Source organism: Camelus ferus, chromosome X (assembly GCF_009834535.1).
Source record: "Camelus ferus isolate YT-003-E chromosome X, BCGSAC_Cfer_1.0, whole genome shotgun sequence".
NCBI lineage: Eukaryota > Metazoa > Chordata > Mammalia > Artiodactyla > Camelidae > Camelus > Camelus ferus.
This window is the reverse complement of record NC_045732.1, coordinates 91,965,471-91,983,429: the sequence shown is the minus strand read 5'-3', so window position 1 is coordinate 91,983,429 and position 17,959 is coordinate 91,965,471. Positions and strand designations below refer to the sequence as shown.

The 17,959-nt window shown below is 52.2% G+C and overlaps 2 protein-coding genes and 1 long non-coding RNA gene across 9 annotated transcripts in view; 1 reads left to right on the top strand and 2 right to left on the bottom strand.

Annotated features, from left to right (window-relative positions):
- The window catches only part of ELF4 (E74 like ETS transcription factor 4), a 45,810-nt gene extending 38,593 nt beyond the window's left edge, over positions 1–7,217 (bottom strand). For 2 of the 3 annotated variants that reach the window (XM_032475611.1, XM_032475615.1), the window contains exon 1: positions 45–355. The gene's annotated coding sequence lies outside the window, so the exon portion shown is untranslated. Of the gene's footprint in view, positions 1–44; positions 356–7,193 lie in introns of those variants that run through there. The other variant, XM_032475613.1, reaches the window with a different exon arrangement.
- On the top strand, positions 10–17,677 carry LOC116662179. 4 transcript variants are annotated; one of them, XR_004318185.1, is made up of 5 exons: positions 45–143; positions 6,837–7,786; positions 8,135–8,223; positions 9,450–9,652; positions 10,039–17,677. It is a non-coding gene; the product is annotated as an uncharacterized LOC116662179 (long non-coding RNA). The 4 variants fall into 4 exon arrangements; XR_004318186.1 differs by having other exon boundaries at positions 6,837–8,223; positions 10,039–10,204; positions 12,585–17,677; XR_004318187.1 differs by lacking the exon at positions 6,837–7,786 and having other exon boundaries at positions 10–143.
- Positions 14,018–17,959, bottom strand: part of AIFM1 (apoptosis inducing factor mitochondria associated 1) — a 28,174-nt gene continuing 24,232 nt past the window's right edge. Inside the window, exons 14-16 of one of the 2 annotated variants that reach the window (XM_006191751.2) lie at positions 16,315–16,439; positions 14,615–14,811; positions 14,018–14,280 (exon numbers count right to left, since the gene is read on the bottom strand). In XM_006191751.2, the coding sequence (XP_006191813.1) occupies positions 14,209–14,280; positions 14,615–14,811; positions 16,315–16,439 (394 nt within the window). In that variant the 3' untranslated portion in view covers positions 14,018–14,208. The remainder of the gene's footprint in view (positions 14,281–14,614; positions 14,812–16,314; positions 16,440–17,959) is intronic. The other variant, XM_006191752.3, reaches the window with a different exon arrangement.

Below are 17,959 nucleotides of genomic sequence, written 5' to 3'. Positions count from 1 at the left end.
CCTCCCTGCCCGCCTGCCCCCGCGGCCCCGCGCCCGTGACTCACCTCGGCGCCGGGGCAGGCTGGTCCGGGCGGGCGAGGCGCAGGGCTCTCCCACACGTCGCGCCGCCAATGGCAAGTTGGAGGGCGAGATGCAAATACCAGGTGAGCCGGCGGCGCCCCTGATAAAACGACCCCGGGGGGCGGGGTGGAGTGCGGGGGGAGTCGAGTAGACGCCAGGGAGGGCCAGGCCGAGGGAGGGGGCGGTGGGGGCGCCCGGGGAGGGGGCGCGAGCCAGCGGAGACCTGCACTGAGACAACCGAGCGAAAGGGGAAATTGCACTAGAGACACACACGTCCCCGCAGGCGGCGGCTGGGGCGGGCGCGAAGGAGGCAGGGCGGGAGGGAGGGAAGAGCCGGAGGGAGGGACCGACGGGAGGGACCACGAGCGGGCGGGGTGGGGGAGGGCGCGAGGGAGGAACGAGGCGTCTTGGTGGAAACAGCGCCCCTCCACCCCCGGCCCGCCGCGGTCGCCAGCACGGCAGGGGGAGCCGTGCCAGGGGCCCGCGCGGCCTCTCCTTCCCCTCCCGGCTCGCTCACCCCCGAGGGACCACGAGAGCCCGCCCCCCACTCCAGGGCCCAGGTCGCGCGCCCGGCGCCCCGCGCTCAGCTCCCACGCGGCGCGTCCCGGGGCCACCGCAGCTCCCAGCGGGAAGCCTCCACACAATGCCTCACAGAGAAAGCCACTCCATTCCCCGGGGGAATCTGGAGGGCTATGTCCGGCCTGCGCACTACACTCGCTTGACGCCTTTGGCCCCGGCCCTGTGCTCCAGATGATTATGGAGCGCCTGCTGTGTGGCGGACCTGGCGTGAAGGCGGGCCAAGCGGGTGGGCGAGGCCAGGAGATGCCCAGAGTACACAATTCGGGAACGATATGCCAAACATCGCGGAATTCGGGGCCAAATGCGTCGTGCACTTGGCGTGAATGGACAGTCTGGGGGATTTCTGAGGGAAGTCGAGCCTAGCGCTCCTGGTGGAGGAGGCCAGGAGAGTGTGAATCAGGGGAAGGGTTGGGGGGAGACGGGTTGGTGCAGCAGGTGCAAAGGTAGCCAGGGTTGGGGTGCTGGGGAAAAGCTTATGTCCTCCTCCTGTCCAAAGCCAGCTGTGCTTGGGGTCTCCACTTGAACCCCAGTCTCTCATTCTACTTCCCCCTTACCCTCTCCTCAGACCTGCCTCAGCATCCACACCAGCTCTCCTTGCCCCCCTCCCCACAACCTGGTCCTAAAGCTAGGAGGCTCTAGGAAGGAGTTGGCTGGGAATTGCCACTTATGGCTCCACATGGTCTGGGGGAGGGGCCCAGCCAGGCCTCAGCCCTGCCACCTCCTTGGCAGAAAGCAGTAAAGCGGAAGGGGCCCCAGGGGAGGAGGGCTCTCTGAGGGGTGGGGGCGGCCCAAGGGCCTGAGGTTCAGCGACCTGCTCAGCCACCCGCATCTGTCTTTCCCCAGCCTTGGGAAAGTCTACTCCCTGGCACAGGACTAGGGAGCAGGAGTGGTGGTGGATAATAGCCCGTGAAGGCAGCTGCAGATTACTGGTTTCCAGGGAAAGACCTAGACGCTGGACTGGGGCATGAGGGCACCTTGAAACCTCTTGGCTACCTAAAGTTGAGTCCCTGAAATAAGAGCCAAGGGTAGATTTCCACTTTTTTATCTTGTAAGTGGGCACACTTTCCCTGGGGGATTCCGGATTCTGAAGACACACGATTTTCTGTTGTCCTCTAGCCCATGAGGCTCCCCTCTCAAAATTGTGGTAGGTCTCAGCCATCCCTAAGCCCCCTTTACCTTGATTTTCTCTCCCTCCCTCCCTCTCCCTCTCTTTCTTTCTCAGACACACGCACACACACGCGCACACACACACACACACACACACACACACACACACTCCCATTTTGCTAAGAGTTCAGTGGTCTCTAACATCAGACAGACCTGGGTTCCTATTGCGGCTGCACTGTTTACCCGCTGTGTGCCTTTGGGCGAGTCACTTAAACTCTCAGAGCTTCACTCTCCTTATTTTTAAATTGGGGATTATAAGAATCTACCTCTCAAGGCTGTCGTGAGGCGTGAATGATATAGCCTACGTCTCTGGCGTTGCCTCGTGCTTAGTGAGACCTCACTAAATGTTAGCTGCCTTCAGCATCATCTCCGTCTTAGATCGTTTTTCTCAACCCGGCTCTCGGGAGAAAGTCTGCCAGGGCCCGAAACTACTGAGGACTAATGGTGGATGCCTCCTATGAGTTGTGGTTTAAACTAACATTGAATCCTCAAGGCATGGAATTACCAGAGGAGAGGTCTCCCTCTTGGGAAGGGCAGGGAGAGAGGGTGACAATGTGCAGACCAGATCACGGTTACAGACCCTAATGCCTGCCAGTGACCTGGAACCCATGGCCTGTGGGAATCCCATAAGTTCCCACCATCCCCCACCACTGGGAACTTAACCACAGCCCCATGACCTGGGAGTTGCAGCGACAGCAAACCCCACCCCCTTGATGAAAATCTGGTGCTGACCTCGCCTTAGGGAGCTGTAGGCCACCTGAACGACCTTCCTGACTCCATTGCTCCAGGTCAGCTGGGCTGCCCTTCCTGATGACCTTGCTGCTCCCCAGCCCTTCCCCCAGCTGGCTGCCCGCTCTTTCACTTACCCGTTGGGTGAGCCCCAGCCAGGTGGGGCCAGCCTGCTGAGATCACCACTCCTGATGACAGCCACGATGTCTCTGCCAATGGCTCACTCCCTGACTTGGCAGGAATTCCCCTTCTCCAGTTGCCCATGGATGCCCAGCCTGTGCCATCCAGTGCACACTCTTGGCCTCTCTCCTTCCAGACCTGTTTCCCCCGCTGCTATCCAACCCCAACTTGGTCCCCTCAGTCCTCAGAGCCAGGGTCCTTCTGGGAGCCTCCTGGCTGCCCACAGCCTGTGGAGGGCTATCTCCCTGCTTCTGTGCTCTACTTGCCTTTCCACCTTGGCCACTTTCTCAGACCCTCTTTGTCCTCTCTCTTAAGCAGTGCCTGATAGCCTATGTTCTGCAAATCACTCCAGGTTCTCCGGAGGCCAAGTGGCTGTTTGCTTCCTTCCTCCCTTAACCCCTTAGCTTCAACAAATTCTGTTCAAACCTGTGACCAGAAGAAAACACCACAGTGCCACAGCTTCTGTGGTCATGGCCCTTACTTTCCACCACAGACACATGCTAGAAGAGTTGCCTATCAATCAGACTTTCGGAATGAGAAGCATATGCACAAGCCAGGAGAAAAGTTATGGTTTAAAAGGAATCTCCCACCCCCCATAAAGCTAAGTCCCCTCTAATCCTTTCTATACAGCTGGCAACCATTCCTCTGTTGATACGTTCAGTAACTCCAGATTGGCCTCTGTTGGCTTGACATGAGGAGGCCTTAGGTAGCTCCAAAGGACGGACAAAAATCTCTAAGTCCCAGATTGTGGCTGGGCATCATAAGGAGTTTTTGTTCTAAAAAGATTGTTGAGTAGCTGAAAAATAGAAGGATTCCTTGGGATAGGTTATACCTTCCTGGGAGACATCTGTTGTCTGGCCCATATTGGGGGGGTAACGGGGAGTAGGGTGCCCAGGCCAAAGCACAGGCATGCCAGTGGGAGTATGTAGTTGGGAGCAACTTCTCAGATCATGACTTTCATCTGGCAAACCACCTTCCTTGGCTGGGGCTCTTGGAAAGCCATTTGGTTCCCCCCGGCCACCCTGCTCTCATTAAAATGGAGAGTTTTACATTTCTCCTCCAGGCCTTTACTGGGACAGGCCCTGGCATCCTGAGAGCCCCTACAAAACTTCAGAGGAGCACTGGGTTTCACTTCTTGGAGGGGCTGTCCTGGCCTGTGCAGCCTGCCTGGAGGGAAATGACGGCCAGATATAGGAGGTGCCCGGAGTCAGTGCTCTGCATGTCCACCCTGGGCTCAGCGGCTGCTGGGAGGTGCTGTCCCCATTGCACGCACAGCCAGGGGAGCAGGCCTTGTGTTTGGGAAACAGATTCAATGCCCTCTGGGTTGATGTAGGGGGTTGGCATAGGGAGAGGGACCCAATCCTGAGGTTCATTTGCAAAAAATAAGGAAGAATTGGCTTTAGGCAGTGTTCAGTAAATGAGGGCAAGCCCTCTGGAGTCTCTGATCCCACTGGTCCCTAGCTTCTATCTTGGGGCCAAGGCTTAGCCTGGAAGATTCCCTTGGACCAGGGCCGAGGGCAGGCGCCTGCTCTGGGGCACCTATCAGAGGCAGCACAGCATCTTGAGTTTGGGGGCCACTGTCCAGTGGAGCCAAAGTTAACCCCTCAACCTCTGAGATCGGCTGGCCCAACACCCATCTTGTGTGGAGGGGCAGGCTCACTGGGCCCCACAGCCCTGTGGAGATTTCAAATGACACTCCAAAGGTGCCTCCCCTCAAGGCTGCAGGAAATCAAGGGGACTTAAGGAGGCCTTGGCCCAAGGAGCTGTTGCTGGGGGCAGGAGTCAGTATTGGGGTACAGAGGGATGCCAACACAAGGAGGCCTTGTTGGAGGAGAGCACCAAGTGATTTCTGTGGCCCCTGAGTGTGCTAGAGGACAGGGACACAAGCAGCCATCGAGCTGGGCATTCCCTCCTCAGATGGAGAGGAGGCTCAGGAGAGCAGAGGGGGCTCCAGTCACATTGCACGGAGTGCTACACATTCTATATGGTGAATGGCACCCCCTGGAGTTGTGCAGGGAGGGGGAGGTAAGGACAGACCCAGGAGAGCCGAGGAGGGGCTCTTGAATGGAAAGGAGAGAAAAGGAAGGACTCAGACTGGAACACCATGGTAGGCCGCTGGGCCTGACTCCAGGCCCTCGGGACTGGGGAGGACGCGCGGTAATTGGGAGACGCTGTGAAGGGGTCTTAGCTCCCAGTTGCACTCACTTCACATCCTACCGGAGGGCGGTTCAGGGGTGAGATTTGCACCGGGAGGCAGAGGATTCTGCTCTTGCAGGATTGCCCCATCCCACAGGGACGCGAGGACAGGCCTGAGCCATGCTAGACAGAGGCCCAGCAGGAGAGCAGGCGCTCCCCAGTTTCCCCACCCTGCCCCCACCACGGGGGTCGAGGGGAGTTGTTGTTGTTGTTGTTGAATCCAGAAAAACACAACATTTAACATCTATAAAGGTGCAGTATGAGTCATTTCACGGAATGTCTAGGCCCCTTTGCTGGCAGCAAACAAACTTTCCAGCCCTCTTTTGAGGAAGCCTTCCAACTGGGCTGCTGCCGCTGGTTTGTGTGTGAGAGTGTGTGAGTGTGTGTGGATCTGTGTGTGGGATGGGTCTCTGGAGGACCTTGCCTGCCTATGTGTGAGTCCGTGTGGGTCCCTCAGATGTGAGTGAGAGTGTAACCGTGGCTGGGGTGTGTGTGTGTGTGTCTGCACACACACATGCACGCACATGGGCTCGACTCTTGGATGCGAGTGTCAAGTCCCCCCATGCGTGCGCGTGTGTTTGTGGAGGGCGTGTGCATGTGTGTGTCTGCAAGGCGGTGTGGTATGTGAGCCTGTGCCTCACAGGGTGTCTACGTGTACATTTTTTTTTCCACATCGCTGCCAAATTATCTTCCCATCTCTCCCCTCACGAAGTGAAGGGCTAGCTGAGGGAAGCTAGCGGTCTAAGTGGGGGGGCAGCTGCGGAGTTGAGGGGGTTGGAGGGAAACCAAAGCAATTCCACTCGTCGGAGGAAAGTGTCAGCCAAGGATGAAACTGAAACCGAGGCAGCAGCTCTAAGGCACCAGCACCCTGGGATCGTCCCGGGGCTTAGGTTCCTCCCACTCCCCCGCCTCCTCCAGCCAGCTATGGAGATTAGTCAGCCTGAAATTCCCATCCCTGCAGCCTCGACTTGGGGTTGAAGCAATGAGGCTGGTCTAGAAATTGGCCCATGGTTAGCACGTGACCCCATTAGCGCCCATTATCACATTAACACAAATTAGTATATCAGATCCTCTCCCAGTCACCTAGTGGAGCGCAGGGCCAGGCTGGAGGGAGAGGTCCAGCTCTGGGAGGAGAAGCCAGCATGTGAGCATCAAGGGAGGGGGCAGGCTGAGGACTGTGGCGGGTCAGGTTGGGGACAGAAGGAGGGCACAAGGGACATCAAGCTTTGACAATAGGATTCTTTGCCTAGGTTGTGCTCTGGGAGGAGACACCTTGAGGAGGGGGTTAGTAGAAAGGAGGGGGTTTCCAGGAACAGCTGGGCACCGCCCTGTAGGAAGGAGGCCCGGGCTCTGAGGTCTGGGCGGGAGACAGACGGTATTTCTCCTGGCACACAGGGAAACCTGGGAACGTTTAGGATCCTTTGGGTTTTTTTTTCCCCTTTCCTCTTCTTTATGGAAAATCCTTAGATAACTTTCTCAGATGGCTCTGGGCATCCTGCAAGCAGGGGAGCTGGACTGACTGACAGAGAAGAGGTATCCAGAACACTAGTACAGGGCAAAGCTTTTATATCTTGGCACAGATAAGGGTGACACACTCTACCTATGTATTTATATGTAAAGTTGTATCAGGGGAATAACCAGACACTGGAGACTCTGGAAAGGGTGAGACTGGAGCCCCCGCCACTTTTTTTTTTCAGCTTAAAGGTGTCTGACCACAGGTTATTTTTGTGCCCTGATATTCTCAATATGTTAACTATAAACAGCCACCACATAACCATGAACCAACACGGGAAGGTCAGCTGCATCATGACTTCTGGAGCTCAGGGCCTGCACCGAGGCAGGGCACAAAGCTCTATCAACCGAGACCAAGGTTGCAAGTTTGAGCCCTAAATGGGCCTCTTCGCTTTTTTTTTTTTCTCACATAGCTGCTCGATCGACAAGCACGAAATCCCTAACCATCGCCCAAGGCTGAGTCCCTACCCCTCATCTAGTCCAAACTCTGGTCCCAGACCGCGCTCCAACCCAGGCCACAGTCTATCCCTGGGCAGGAGATGCAGTTTTGGTCTCAAGGGAGCCAGGCTGGAGAGTGGCTGTTCAGGGAAACCCACCCCTAATGCCCGAGACGCGACTCAAAGTTTCCATTCTACTGCCCGCGGGTCGAGAGCGCCATCCCCGGAGAGGAAACGCTGACCCTGAACCGCGATCCTTTAGTTGGAGGTGAGCCGCCCCGAGCTCTGCGAGGGCCCGGGAGGTGGCCCGAGGGACCCTGAAGAAGCGCTCACCAGGCAGCCCCACTTCTGGACGCTAGCGCAGCAGGTCGGCTCTGGGGACTCTGCCGCCACTCGAGTGGAAGCGCCGGGTCCGGGCGGCAGTGGGGATTGTGGCGGCCCCTCCTGCCTTCCTCTCGCCGCCCCCTTGCTGGGCGCGCGCGCCCTGCATGGGCGGGATCCCCGCGGGTGCTGAGTTTCCCCTCCCGACCCCCAGCAGCGAGCCCAGGGCGCCTCTGCTGCGCCACCTGCAGGCCGAACGCGCGCAGCGCCGCATCTCGGGCCGAGGCGGGAACTGGCTACAGAGAGGGCGGAGGAGATGGGGAGAGGTCGACTCCGCGGCTACGAGCGGTCCACGCTCGCCAGCGGCCTCCTGGCCCCGCCCGGGTCCCGCGCCCCGTCCAGTGCCCCGCCCGGCTCTCCGACCTTCTACTCCTGCTGCTGCACGCGGAGCGGCCTCCTGCCGCGAGCGCCTCTTTTCGGGAATCGGTGAAGCCACACTGAGCCCGATCTGCTGACTCATGAGAATCCTCCCCGTCTCCGGCACACCCCTCGAAACTTCCCCTCAATCCCTTCTTTCCTGCCCCCACTTCCTCGAGCCCCAGCAGGTGGGTAGGAGTGGCTTCGGACTCCCGGGGAAGGACCTGGCGGGGCAGCTGGGAGGGGAGGGGTGGGCGGGAGTCCCCCTGGAGACCTCGGCGGCCGGTCCCGGCCCCACCACGCCGCGCTGTTCTGGAGCGCACGGGGTATGCCCGGGAGGGAACTGTATGTTTTCGACTTTGTGTAAAACCCCCACTGAGGTATCCTTTGGCAAGTCTCCACCTCGCACAGTGAGTGCCTGTGGAGGGGATGGCGTCTGGGAACCTCCTTCCGTCCTCCTCCTCGGGACTTGAGGACTGACCCGGGAGTTCACTTAGAAGCTGAGATCTTTGGGAGCCTCCTTTTCCAATGAGCAGGCCAGGACAAGGGCTGGCGCCACCAAGGGGACAAATGTGGAGTGCTCTGAGCCTTGAGCTGCCCTCGACTCCTACTAAAAGTCCAACTGGTAAGTCGCTGAAGAGGTCACTGTGGCCTTCCTCCTAGAATTTGGTACTGGTCCAGGCCAGGTTGAGGTGGGGGTGACTTTGAAGCCACAGGTTCCCTGTTTTCACCGCCACTCTGGCCCCTACACTGTGCCATTAGTTTGAGGATTCCCACGGGAGTGGGAGACCAAAATTCCACTCAGGTTGCTTGGGATATTGGTCTCAGTAAAGGTGGCTGAAGGTCTCAGGCTCGGGCTATGGAAGGCTTCAAGCTGGAGGGGCTCTACTGGCCTCTGAAACACCTAAAGCTCCCCTTTCCCTCTGGAGGAACAATGATTCTTAAGCATCCTCTTCCACCCTGTATGCAGTTGCCTTCATCTCTATAGTAAGAGCTGGGAGGTGAAGCTTGCAAGCTTCCTGGCTCACTTGTCTCTGCACTTGGGGGCAGGGCTCTGCCAAGGCCATGGCCTGTGTGGAAATGGCCATGGACTAAGAGCAAAGCAGGTATCAGGCTAGTCTCGGAACTTGAGGCTTATATGGAATGAGGGAGCTTTTTCTGAGCTAATTATCTCAGCATCAAGTTGAAAGCTGCCTGGGTTATGGTGGCTGTATACCAGCCAGCTCTGCAGGGTGTGTTTGTTGGGGCTTGGGAGACACTGAACAGTTGGGTAGGAATGTATGTGCTAGGATCATGGCTGAGAATAGTCTCACCATAAAGCCTTGCTGGGGAAATTCCAGGCTTGAGGCCAGTCTTTTTTAGGGACTAAAGGATGCCACCTTCCATGGAGCCCAGTTTTGAGGCTGTCAGACTCTCCATGGAGAGCAAATCAGGCAAGGAGAAATTTCTAGGGGCCTAGGTCTAGATATAACTTGCTAGGTCAAAGACTCCTAAACCTCAAACTAAAACAAACAATCAAAAAGGACCTGTAAATCTAGTTGAGCCAAAATGACAGCAGAGGCAATGTGGGGAGACGGTTGTTATGGTCTTTGGGTCCCACTAGCATCTGCTTTAGACCTTAGAGATGAAAGACAACTGAGTCCTTGGAGAAATGAAGAAAGTCCTTGCAAGCACCCGGGAGACTTTTCCATACACAGGAGGTTAGAGCTGAGGGCGGTGGGATGATCTAGTCTGTCGCTGTCAGATAAGGCTGCCGAGATCTAGGAAGGTAACTGCTCTGGGTCATCCAGGAATGGATGGCCGGGCTGAGACTCGAATCCCGAAGAGCACTCTTTCCGCTGTGCTCCACAGCTTCGAGAGGAAGAAACGCGGGCAGGGAGCACTTCCTGGAATCTGAAGAAGCAGCCATGGGAGAAGAGAAACAAGGAGCAGAGGAAGGAGGGGAGATAAAGGCGCTAAGGAAAAGTGAAGAGGAAGCGAGAGGGGCTACTGATCTCTTTGGACAAGGAGACTATCAGCTGCATTCTCTGGTCTCAGCGTATTACACATGTGCAGTTAAGTAAACATATTCATGTTCTGTTCTTAGTGATGACAGAGAATGTGCAACCAAAGAATGGAGGAAGGACCATGGTTTGGTCAGTGAGGGAAAAGCCTGGACAAGGCTGAAGCGTAACAGTAAAGCAACCAACCTGAGGAGTACCAAAGTTCCAGCTGAGCTCACACATCGTACTCCCTGCACTTCTGTTGCGCTGGTAGTTCCTGTTGACCTGTCTGTGTCACCACTAGGTTAAAAAGCCATCGAGGGCAGGGCCTGTAATATTACTCATCTTCTTATCACCAGGGCCGATCGGCCCATGGCATACGGTGGTTGCACAGTATATTTGCTAGCTGGCCAATAAAACCATTTATGAACGTGTGTATGTATTTATAAATTCAACAGCCGTGTTGGGTGCTCCTCCAGAAGCACCTCTGTGTTGTGCTGCAAATATCAAGACATCACAGTCGGGACCCGGCCTGGGAAGCCAGTCACCTCTGTCCAGACACCAAATGGGACTCCTGTGCGTCTCCAACTCAGACACAGACCTTGGAGGCTCCACTGGGACTTGGTAAGGTCTTCAAGAAAGTACAAGCCTAGGCAAAACTCAAAGGGGTCTCTGCCTGGTGGCGGGCCTCTGGAAGGTATTTTGGCTCTTTGTCTCCAAACTGTCAGTGCCCATCAGCCAAAGACCACCAGGGCACTCTGTGCCTGGACAAGTCGGGTTTATTGCTCACTGCAGCGAAGGCAAATGCACACCATGGAGAAGTGCTGGGAAGGACTCATTATAGGATTTGGGCCAGGCTAGGTGATCTGGGGAAGGGTTTAAGGAAGCCAGGCTTTGCTCTGGACTGGGTGCTGTCAGGAAGCAGGGATAATTCGACGACTAAGTGTCTCGTTAAATAAATGGTATCCAGTAGGAGGGCAGACTAGAATGAGGCTCCATCTGTAATTGGCCAGGAAGCTGCAGTCACTTGGATTAGCCACAATGGGGGGTGGGGTTTGCTCATCTCTGTGGTTTGGGCACTGTTCATATTTTTGCCTGTGTTCACACGTGATTATGGAGTGGTCTTGTTTTTGACTCTATCCACCATGGTCAGGATGGCCTTGTATGAGGCTAATGTGTTGTGAATCTGTTTCTGTTCAACGCAACACCCAAGCCTAGTGGGGAGTACTAAGCCAGTTTTTAGCAACACCAAGGCCTTGCTGACAGTCCCAGCCAGCTTCCAGATGTCAGGGGCTATGTTTCTCTTTCTCAAAATGTTCATTTTGAGATGATCCCTGTTTTCCAACCAGGGCTTGGCAGTCCAGTATTTAAATACTCAGACCCTCCCTGTACTCTGACCCAGTCACACCCATCTGTAGAACCAGCCAGGCAGGGGAACGTCATCACTGGCCTGAGCTGTGTGTCTCTGTGTGTGGTTTTGTGTACGTGTGTCTGTGCCACCAGAAATTCCCTGATAAGATGGGAAAGAGGCCAGAAGCAGTCTTCTTTCACCTCCAGGCCCAGCAGGACTTTCCTTCTGACCAGAGAGCAAGGCACTGGGATCGAGTCCCAACAACTGCTAGGGCGGCAAGGGTGGCCGGCTTTAGGTGGAGTCAGGGAAGGACAGAGGGGATACTGCGGCAGCCAAGCTTGAGAGGAGCGGGAAAGGGAAGGGGTAGTGGTGGAAGGGAGGGGAGGGTTCTTTTGTACAAACGGGTCTCTAGAGAAGCTGCTGGTTTTCCTTCAAGGAAGCAGCCTGCAGTAGGTCACTGTGGGTTCCCCACCCCCATCCCTTTCTGCTTTAAGCCTCTTGTCTCCAAAACAGGCTCTGTTGATTAGAACAACAAAGTCATATATGTTGACCTCATCCTCCACTAAGAGGCTTACTCTGACCCCTTTCCAATCAAACACACTTCCTTCCCTCAGGTCCATCTCTCTAGCCAAAGTATGAGGACGTCTCTTGCCATGCCTTACCAATGGCTAGGGGCCAGTACCGTCATGGCATGGTACCGAGGTGCCATCAGGTATCGGTTGTAAAATGGCAAAGAAAAGCGAAGTTGAAGTCAAATGGGTGGGCTCCAAATGCTGGATATTTTGGCAGAGCCCCAGCTTTGCAGGGTGTTACTAGCCCTGCACTGTGCTGTGGCCGAATCACAGGCCGGCTATCGAGGGCCAAAGCTCAGCTGGCACTGCTCATCTGAACAGTTAGAAATTGTTCCTTGTGATCCTTGGGGACCCAGACAGATTAAATGCATCCTGGGTTAAGTGGCAAGTCGCGGCTGTGAGGGAAGTGATGGGGGTCTGATAACCTGGATGAGAGAGAACAGAGGCTGCAAGGCAGAGGCTCATTTCTACAGTAAGCATCGCCCCACCAAGCAACCACGGACTTGGTCAGCACTTTGCTAGGGTTTTGAGGGGAGGGGCACGTTGCCCCATCCTGAGGAAAAAAGCCTCTGATCTGGGAGAGCTTACAATTAACTTAGGGAGCAAACACTAATAATGCAGAGAATTACTTAAAGAACAATCAAGTTCAAAGGCATTAAGTGTAATTGGAGTTCAGAGGTGAAATCATGCTCAGGCACTAGTCCAACTGGTACCACGTCACCACGGTGGGATTTCATTCGGGCCTTGAAAGATGAGCAGGATTTGGATCTGTAGAAGGGAATAGCGATGGTGTTCCAGATGTGAAGAGCACAAACAAGTTTATAGGTGGCAATAAACCACATGTGTATGTGCAGATGCACACATGCATGTGACATCACAGGAAAGGAGGCCCACAGGGCACAGGGGGTTGAGGTCAGGAACACTATGGAAGGCTTTGGACTTGATGTGGCTGTTGACAGCGAGTCCATGTACGTTCTTCAACAGGGGGTGAGGTGGAGGGACATGGACCGAGTGATGCTTTCAGAAGTGGTCGACTAAGGATGGGCGCGCTGGTTAATCTCCATTCTTGGTGTATCCGCAGTGCTTTGTGTGTCTTCCTATGGAAATATCCGACTGTATCATACTTCTGCGCTCACATGTCTCCTTTCCTCACTGGCACCAGGAGCTCCTTAGAAGAAGTGGCCATGTTTTCTCCATCTTCCTATTCTGCCATCTACCTGGCTCATAGTAAGCACTCAATGAATACTGATTAGATGAAGAGATCATTTCATTTTAATTCACTGAATTATTAACAACATTCCATACAGAATGACAGCCGTCAAAGAATTAGACTAAATTGCACATAACAAGGTGAGTCATAATTTGATCTTTTTAAAAATTTGTGAAACGCTTCAGGATCTTGTGGTGTATTACTGTATAAGTCCCATTTCACATGCTACTAGATGAGCTTTCTACCTAAAGATTGAGATATGCCAGGCATCAGATCCTATTTCACTAAACCTGTATACATTTAGTAAGAACCTGTTCTGGTGCAGCTAGTTCTTAAAGTGGACATCTGTCCTGTTCTAGTGTTCAGAAGAGATTTCATTGTAGCTGCAACTCCCTTTAAACAAACTCAAGATTGAAAACAAAATCCAGCCTGGTAATAATTTTCTCTTTACAAAAAGATTCATAATGGACACTTGAAAGTAGGAAAAATTTCCTCTTAATTGAAATAAGATTTGATTTTTAAAAGATAAGTAATCTGAAATTCAAAAAGTGAGTTGATTTATGAAACCGGCTTCTATTCCCAGGAAATCATCTATAAAGTGAGGCATGCCTATAAGCCTATTTGAGATGAAAGGGGTTAGGAGAGGACAGATTTCTAGTCTGGGGACAGTGGGCAAAGGAGTTGAGAGACAGACCATGATCTCTCAAAGAGTCAGGCTCCAGGTTTAGCCATGAAGCACCAGGTCTTTGATCCTTTGTTTCTGTTTGCAATAAATGTCTTTTCTGCCCTCCCCTCCCACGACCAACTCAGTTTGGGGCCAGAGGGTACATACAGGAGTTGTTCCAGGTAGAGCAGAGTCTAGTCCACAGGTTTATGTGTTCACTCATTCAACGATTTACTAAGTACCAACTATGAGCCAGACCCTGTGCTAAGCTCTGGAGAGCGAGCCCTAAGCAAGACAGTAAAGCCAGAGTTCCGGCTTCCAGGAAGCTGCAGAGCAGCAGGGAGACACGGAAACAAGGAACAGGCTTGGAAAGGTCGGGAAAGTCTTCATAGAGACCAGGACCTTCCCCAGAGGAGGGGAGAGGCATCAAGTGCTATGGGCAAGGGCAACAGCAGGCCAATACAGAAAGGTCTGGAGGGGCGAGGGAGAAGTTCAGGGAACCAAAAAAAGTTTCGAGTGAAGCAGGGAAAGCAAGGCTGAGGAAGATCATGCACTTGGTAGGAGCTCCAACTGGCTTGCTCTCTAATATGCAGAGCTTTCCTCCCTTCACCCACTCGCTCCCTTTCAAAGAGAACAGAAATTAATTTAGAAGAAGCAGGTTTTATTTAGTGATGTGAACGTTAAGAATTGCGTACATGGTTGAAATATTCACAAAGGACTTGATCATTCACACTCATACATCCAGAGGACGTCTGCTGAATAAAAAATGCTCCTTTACCCATCCAAGTTGCTGTCAGGGACAGTGAAGTGCCTGCCTATTCCACGGAGGCCTCAGTCTTCATGAATGTTGAAGAGTTTGGCTACTTCATTGAGATCTTCATGTTGCTCACCGTCCTTAATGATCTAAGGGAGATGGTAACAATCAGTATAACTCACTCCGTGTGCATTTGGGCCGCACTTTATGACAGGGCAGCCTGGGCCAGTCCCCACTTCACACTGGGAGGGACGTGTGGGAACGGCTTTCTACCCAGGCCAAGTGAGCATGTGCCAACGGCCAGGCCACCCAGCCAAGTCCGGAGTAGAAAAGAAACAGTCCTGAGCCAAGGCTAGACCTTTGTTCTGCTCGGGCACAGTCTGACCTGGGTGGACAATGCATGGCAGGGCACCCGATGAAGTCACAGGAGGGTTTCCGGCCCACACTTCCCATCTCCTTCTTAGAGCTCTGCCAGGCACCTACCTTCCTTGCTATCGGCATTCGGTTGAAGATGTTCCACAGCACGATCCCCACCACCACTTTGTCCCTGAGGTAGAAGATGACACCTTTGCCGTAGTCCTCCCCTTGAGTGGGGGCCTGGGGAACTGCAGGGTTGCTGGGAGGAAGAGTGATTTCTGAGGCTTCGGACTCTGTCTCACTCTCTGATCGGATACCAGTCCCTGTGGCCAACCCCCAAAAGAAACAAGCAAAGTCAAAACAAAACAAAGTCAGTTATTATGAGCTTGGAAATTCTAGAAGGCAAAGTATCTTTCGACACCTGCTTCAAGCTGCTTCTAGATGACTTGTTTTTCTATGCCACCTCAGTAAACACTGGCCTTCTCCATCGACAAAGCCAACAAAAGTTCTTCCTTGCCAGCTCCTGGGCACCGGGTCAGTCTGACCCAAAACTTCCTATCGCATTTTAAATTTACAGTATGGATATTTCCTGGTATCTTTTTTCAAACTACAGATGACTTGCTCTTGTCCTCTGAGGAACATTTTAGAGCTACATGGTCAGTACAATAGCCACTAGCCACATACAGCTATCCTAATTAAAATTAATTCAAAATTAAAGTTTATTTTAATTAAATTAAATTAAATGTAAAATTCAGTTCCTCATTTGCACTAGCCACATTTCAAGTGCTAAAGAGCCATGTGACTAGTGGCTAATGTATCGGACAGAGCAGAGGCAGAACACTGCCATCACAGCAGAATGTTCTTTTGGACGGCACTCCGAGAGAGACACTGGCTGAATCAGGAGAAGGCACTTCCATGTGGAAAAACCATAGTGCAAGTGTTTCCTCCTGGGCGAGGTGGTGGTGGCAGCATGAGAGAGGGCACGTTGTCCTCTGAGAACAACCGGACTTCATGTAATACTGCTCAGTGGATGGACTTGTGCCCTGGAATTTCTAAGTCCCTGGGTCCCTCTCCTGAATCCACTCCCAGGAGAGGTCAGAATCAAGGCGTGCATTTATGGAATCCACTTAGCTTACACAGGAAAAGGACCTCATATCCACATCATGTCTGCTTTCTCCCTCTTAAAGAGCAACTTGTCCTTGGAACGCCTCTAACAAGAGGACACAGAGGTTAAATAACTTCAGCCAAGGTCACGAAGGGAGAGAGAGGAGGCCTAGGAGTTAATGAAAGAGATGTATGTGGGAGGGAAGTTCATTCTGAGAGAGGTGCCTCCCGTTTAAAGAAAACTTAGCATTAAGATCTGACACATGGAATTGGAGGCAGCTCAAGAGCCACTCAGCCCAGTTCTTCAGTGCCCAGGGCCCGAGGAGGGTAGCAGGTCCTGAACTAACATTCTTAGGCCTAATTCTTGGGATTAGCAGGAAGAAAAAAATACCATTGAAAACGTTCAGGTTTTCTTCATCATGCAGATCCTCCTAGTCCCTCAAAACAAACCTGACTACAGAGTTACTGAGCTGGCCGCCGCCCAGAGCCTAGGATGGACACCCACAGTATCTCAAGTCTATGCTTTGACCAGGATCCCTGATTTCACCAGCTCTCAGACCACTAAAGAACGAGGACTGTGGGTTTGGTTTATTTTAAAGCATGACATGAAGAGAGGCTTTCACTGACAGTTCCCTCCAGCCAATACAGGAGACCCTTGTTCAGGAGGATCTGGACCACGGCTTCTCAACACTCTTCCAAGAGAAGTGCTTGGGCTTCCTTACCTGACTGCTCTGTGGCAGATTTCGGGTTGTCTTGTGCAGTAGCTTTTGCAAAAACACCAACTGTGGGCAAACTACTGTCAACGAGACCAATAGCTTCATACCCAACATCAGGGCCCAAATCACTCCTACAGAAGGAAAGAGAAGCAGGTGTTCTGTCAGAGGTGTTGTGAAGAATGACACAGCAGTGCATTTTCTCCAGGACACTGCACTTTCATGCCAACCACAGAACCTGGTATGTGTGACAGCCAGAGAAACGCCAAACTGATTTGTCGCCTGCTAAGGCACGTGGGGACAATCGTGAGAAAGCATGATTATCCCAGACAGCTTTTAACTTAACAAGCCACTATACATATCATGTGTCCATACAGTGATCTACACTGTCCAAAACTGAATCATGTGTTTACCCCCGACCACATGTGGGGAGTGATGGGTTCCCCACGTTGACTTATTCACTACCTTCCTTTATCTCGTTCTAAAACTGCCTTTTAAAAACTTTATTCAACCTCAGCAGCTTCAGAAACTGCCCCTGATTTGTAAGGGATAAATAAAATCAGATTTGAGGATAAGGAGCATGAGGCCGGCATGGGAGGAAGCAGGCAGAGGTGGGACCGACACTTCAGTTTCTGTGGCACAGGATTATTCTTGTTACAAAGTATGAGTAGTGACCAGCCTTTTCTCCACCTCCTTCTCCCTCAGTTAATTGGAACTCAGTCAGGTGATTATTTGTACAGCACTGAAATGAAATCAAAGATGTAAAAGCACTGATTGTATTAAAAGATTGAAGCATGCTCATACTTTGTAAGCACTTTGAGGGAGGGGGGTGGGTGGGCACTTGGGCCTTGTGGGTGCATTCATGTAATCTGAGACCCTTGAACTTTATGATGGAGTCTTCAATATTTTGCTGTATATGAAGCTTTTGTTAATACATTGTATACTGTATTGGCTGTGTGAAGTAAACTAAAACTCTGGCGAGCACTTTGGAGTCCACGTTAGTGTAGGAGATCAAAGTGGGAAGGGCTTTAGGGCACTGATAAAAGCCCTAAGTGTACTGTTCAATCCTGTATAATATTTAATTCTTGCAACTGAATCAAAACAGTGTTAAATTATGGCAATATTTGCACTTTGGGAATGAGTACATAACTATGATCACACTCTGCAAATGTCATTTTTTTAAAGCTGTTAATAGACTTTGTACCTTTTCTTTGACAAGGATGTGTCATATTTAAATTTTTACATTCATCATGGCTACAGGTAGAACTGGGGAGGGGGAAATGTACTTTTTATGGGAATTTTGATATGAAAAGAAACTAGTCATTTATTTATATAATAGGCTTGGCTCAAAAAGTTTTTTTCAGACTCTGTATTCCTAATGTGAGATGTGACTTTATTTTATTTTTAGTAGCAAATTTGGATGTAGCCTGATAGACACAGCTGAATGTCTTAATAAATTTAAATTTGAAGATGAAAAAAACTTGAAAGAGTGCTCCATGTTTATGGAATTCAGAATCTGAGATATTTTGTGCTTTTTATTAACTGACAATATTTCCTCTTAGCCTTCATTTCTCAAGGCTGAAATGCTTTCTATAAGGAGGCACCATCATCCACTTGATCATTTTATTTAAATTGTTCTTCTTGGAAACTTTTC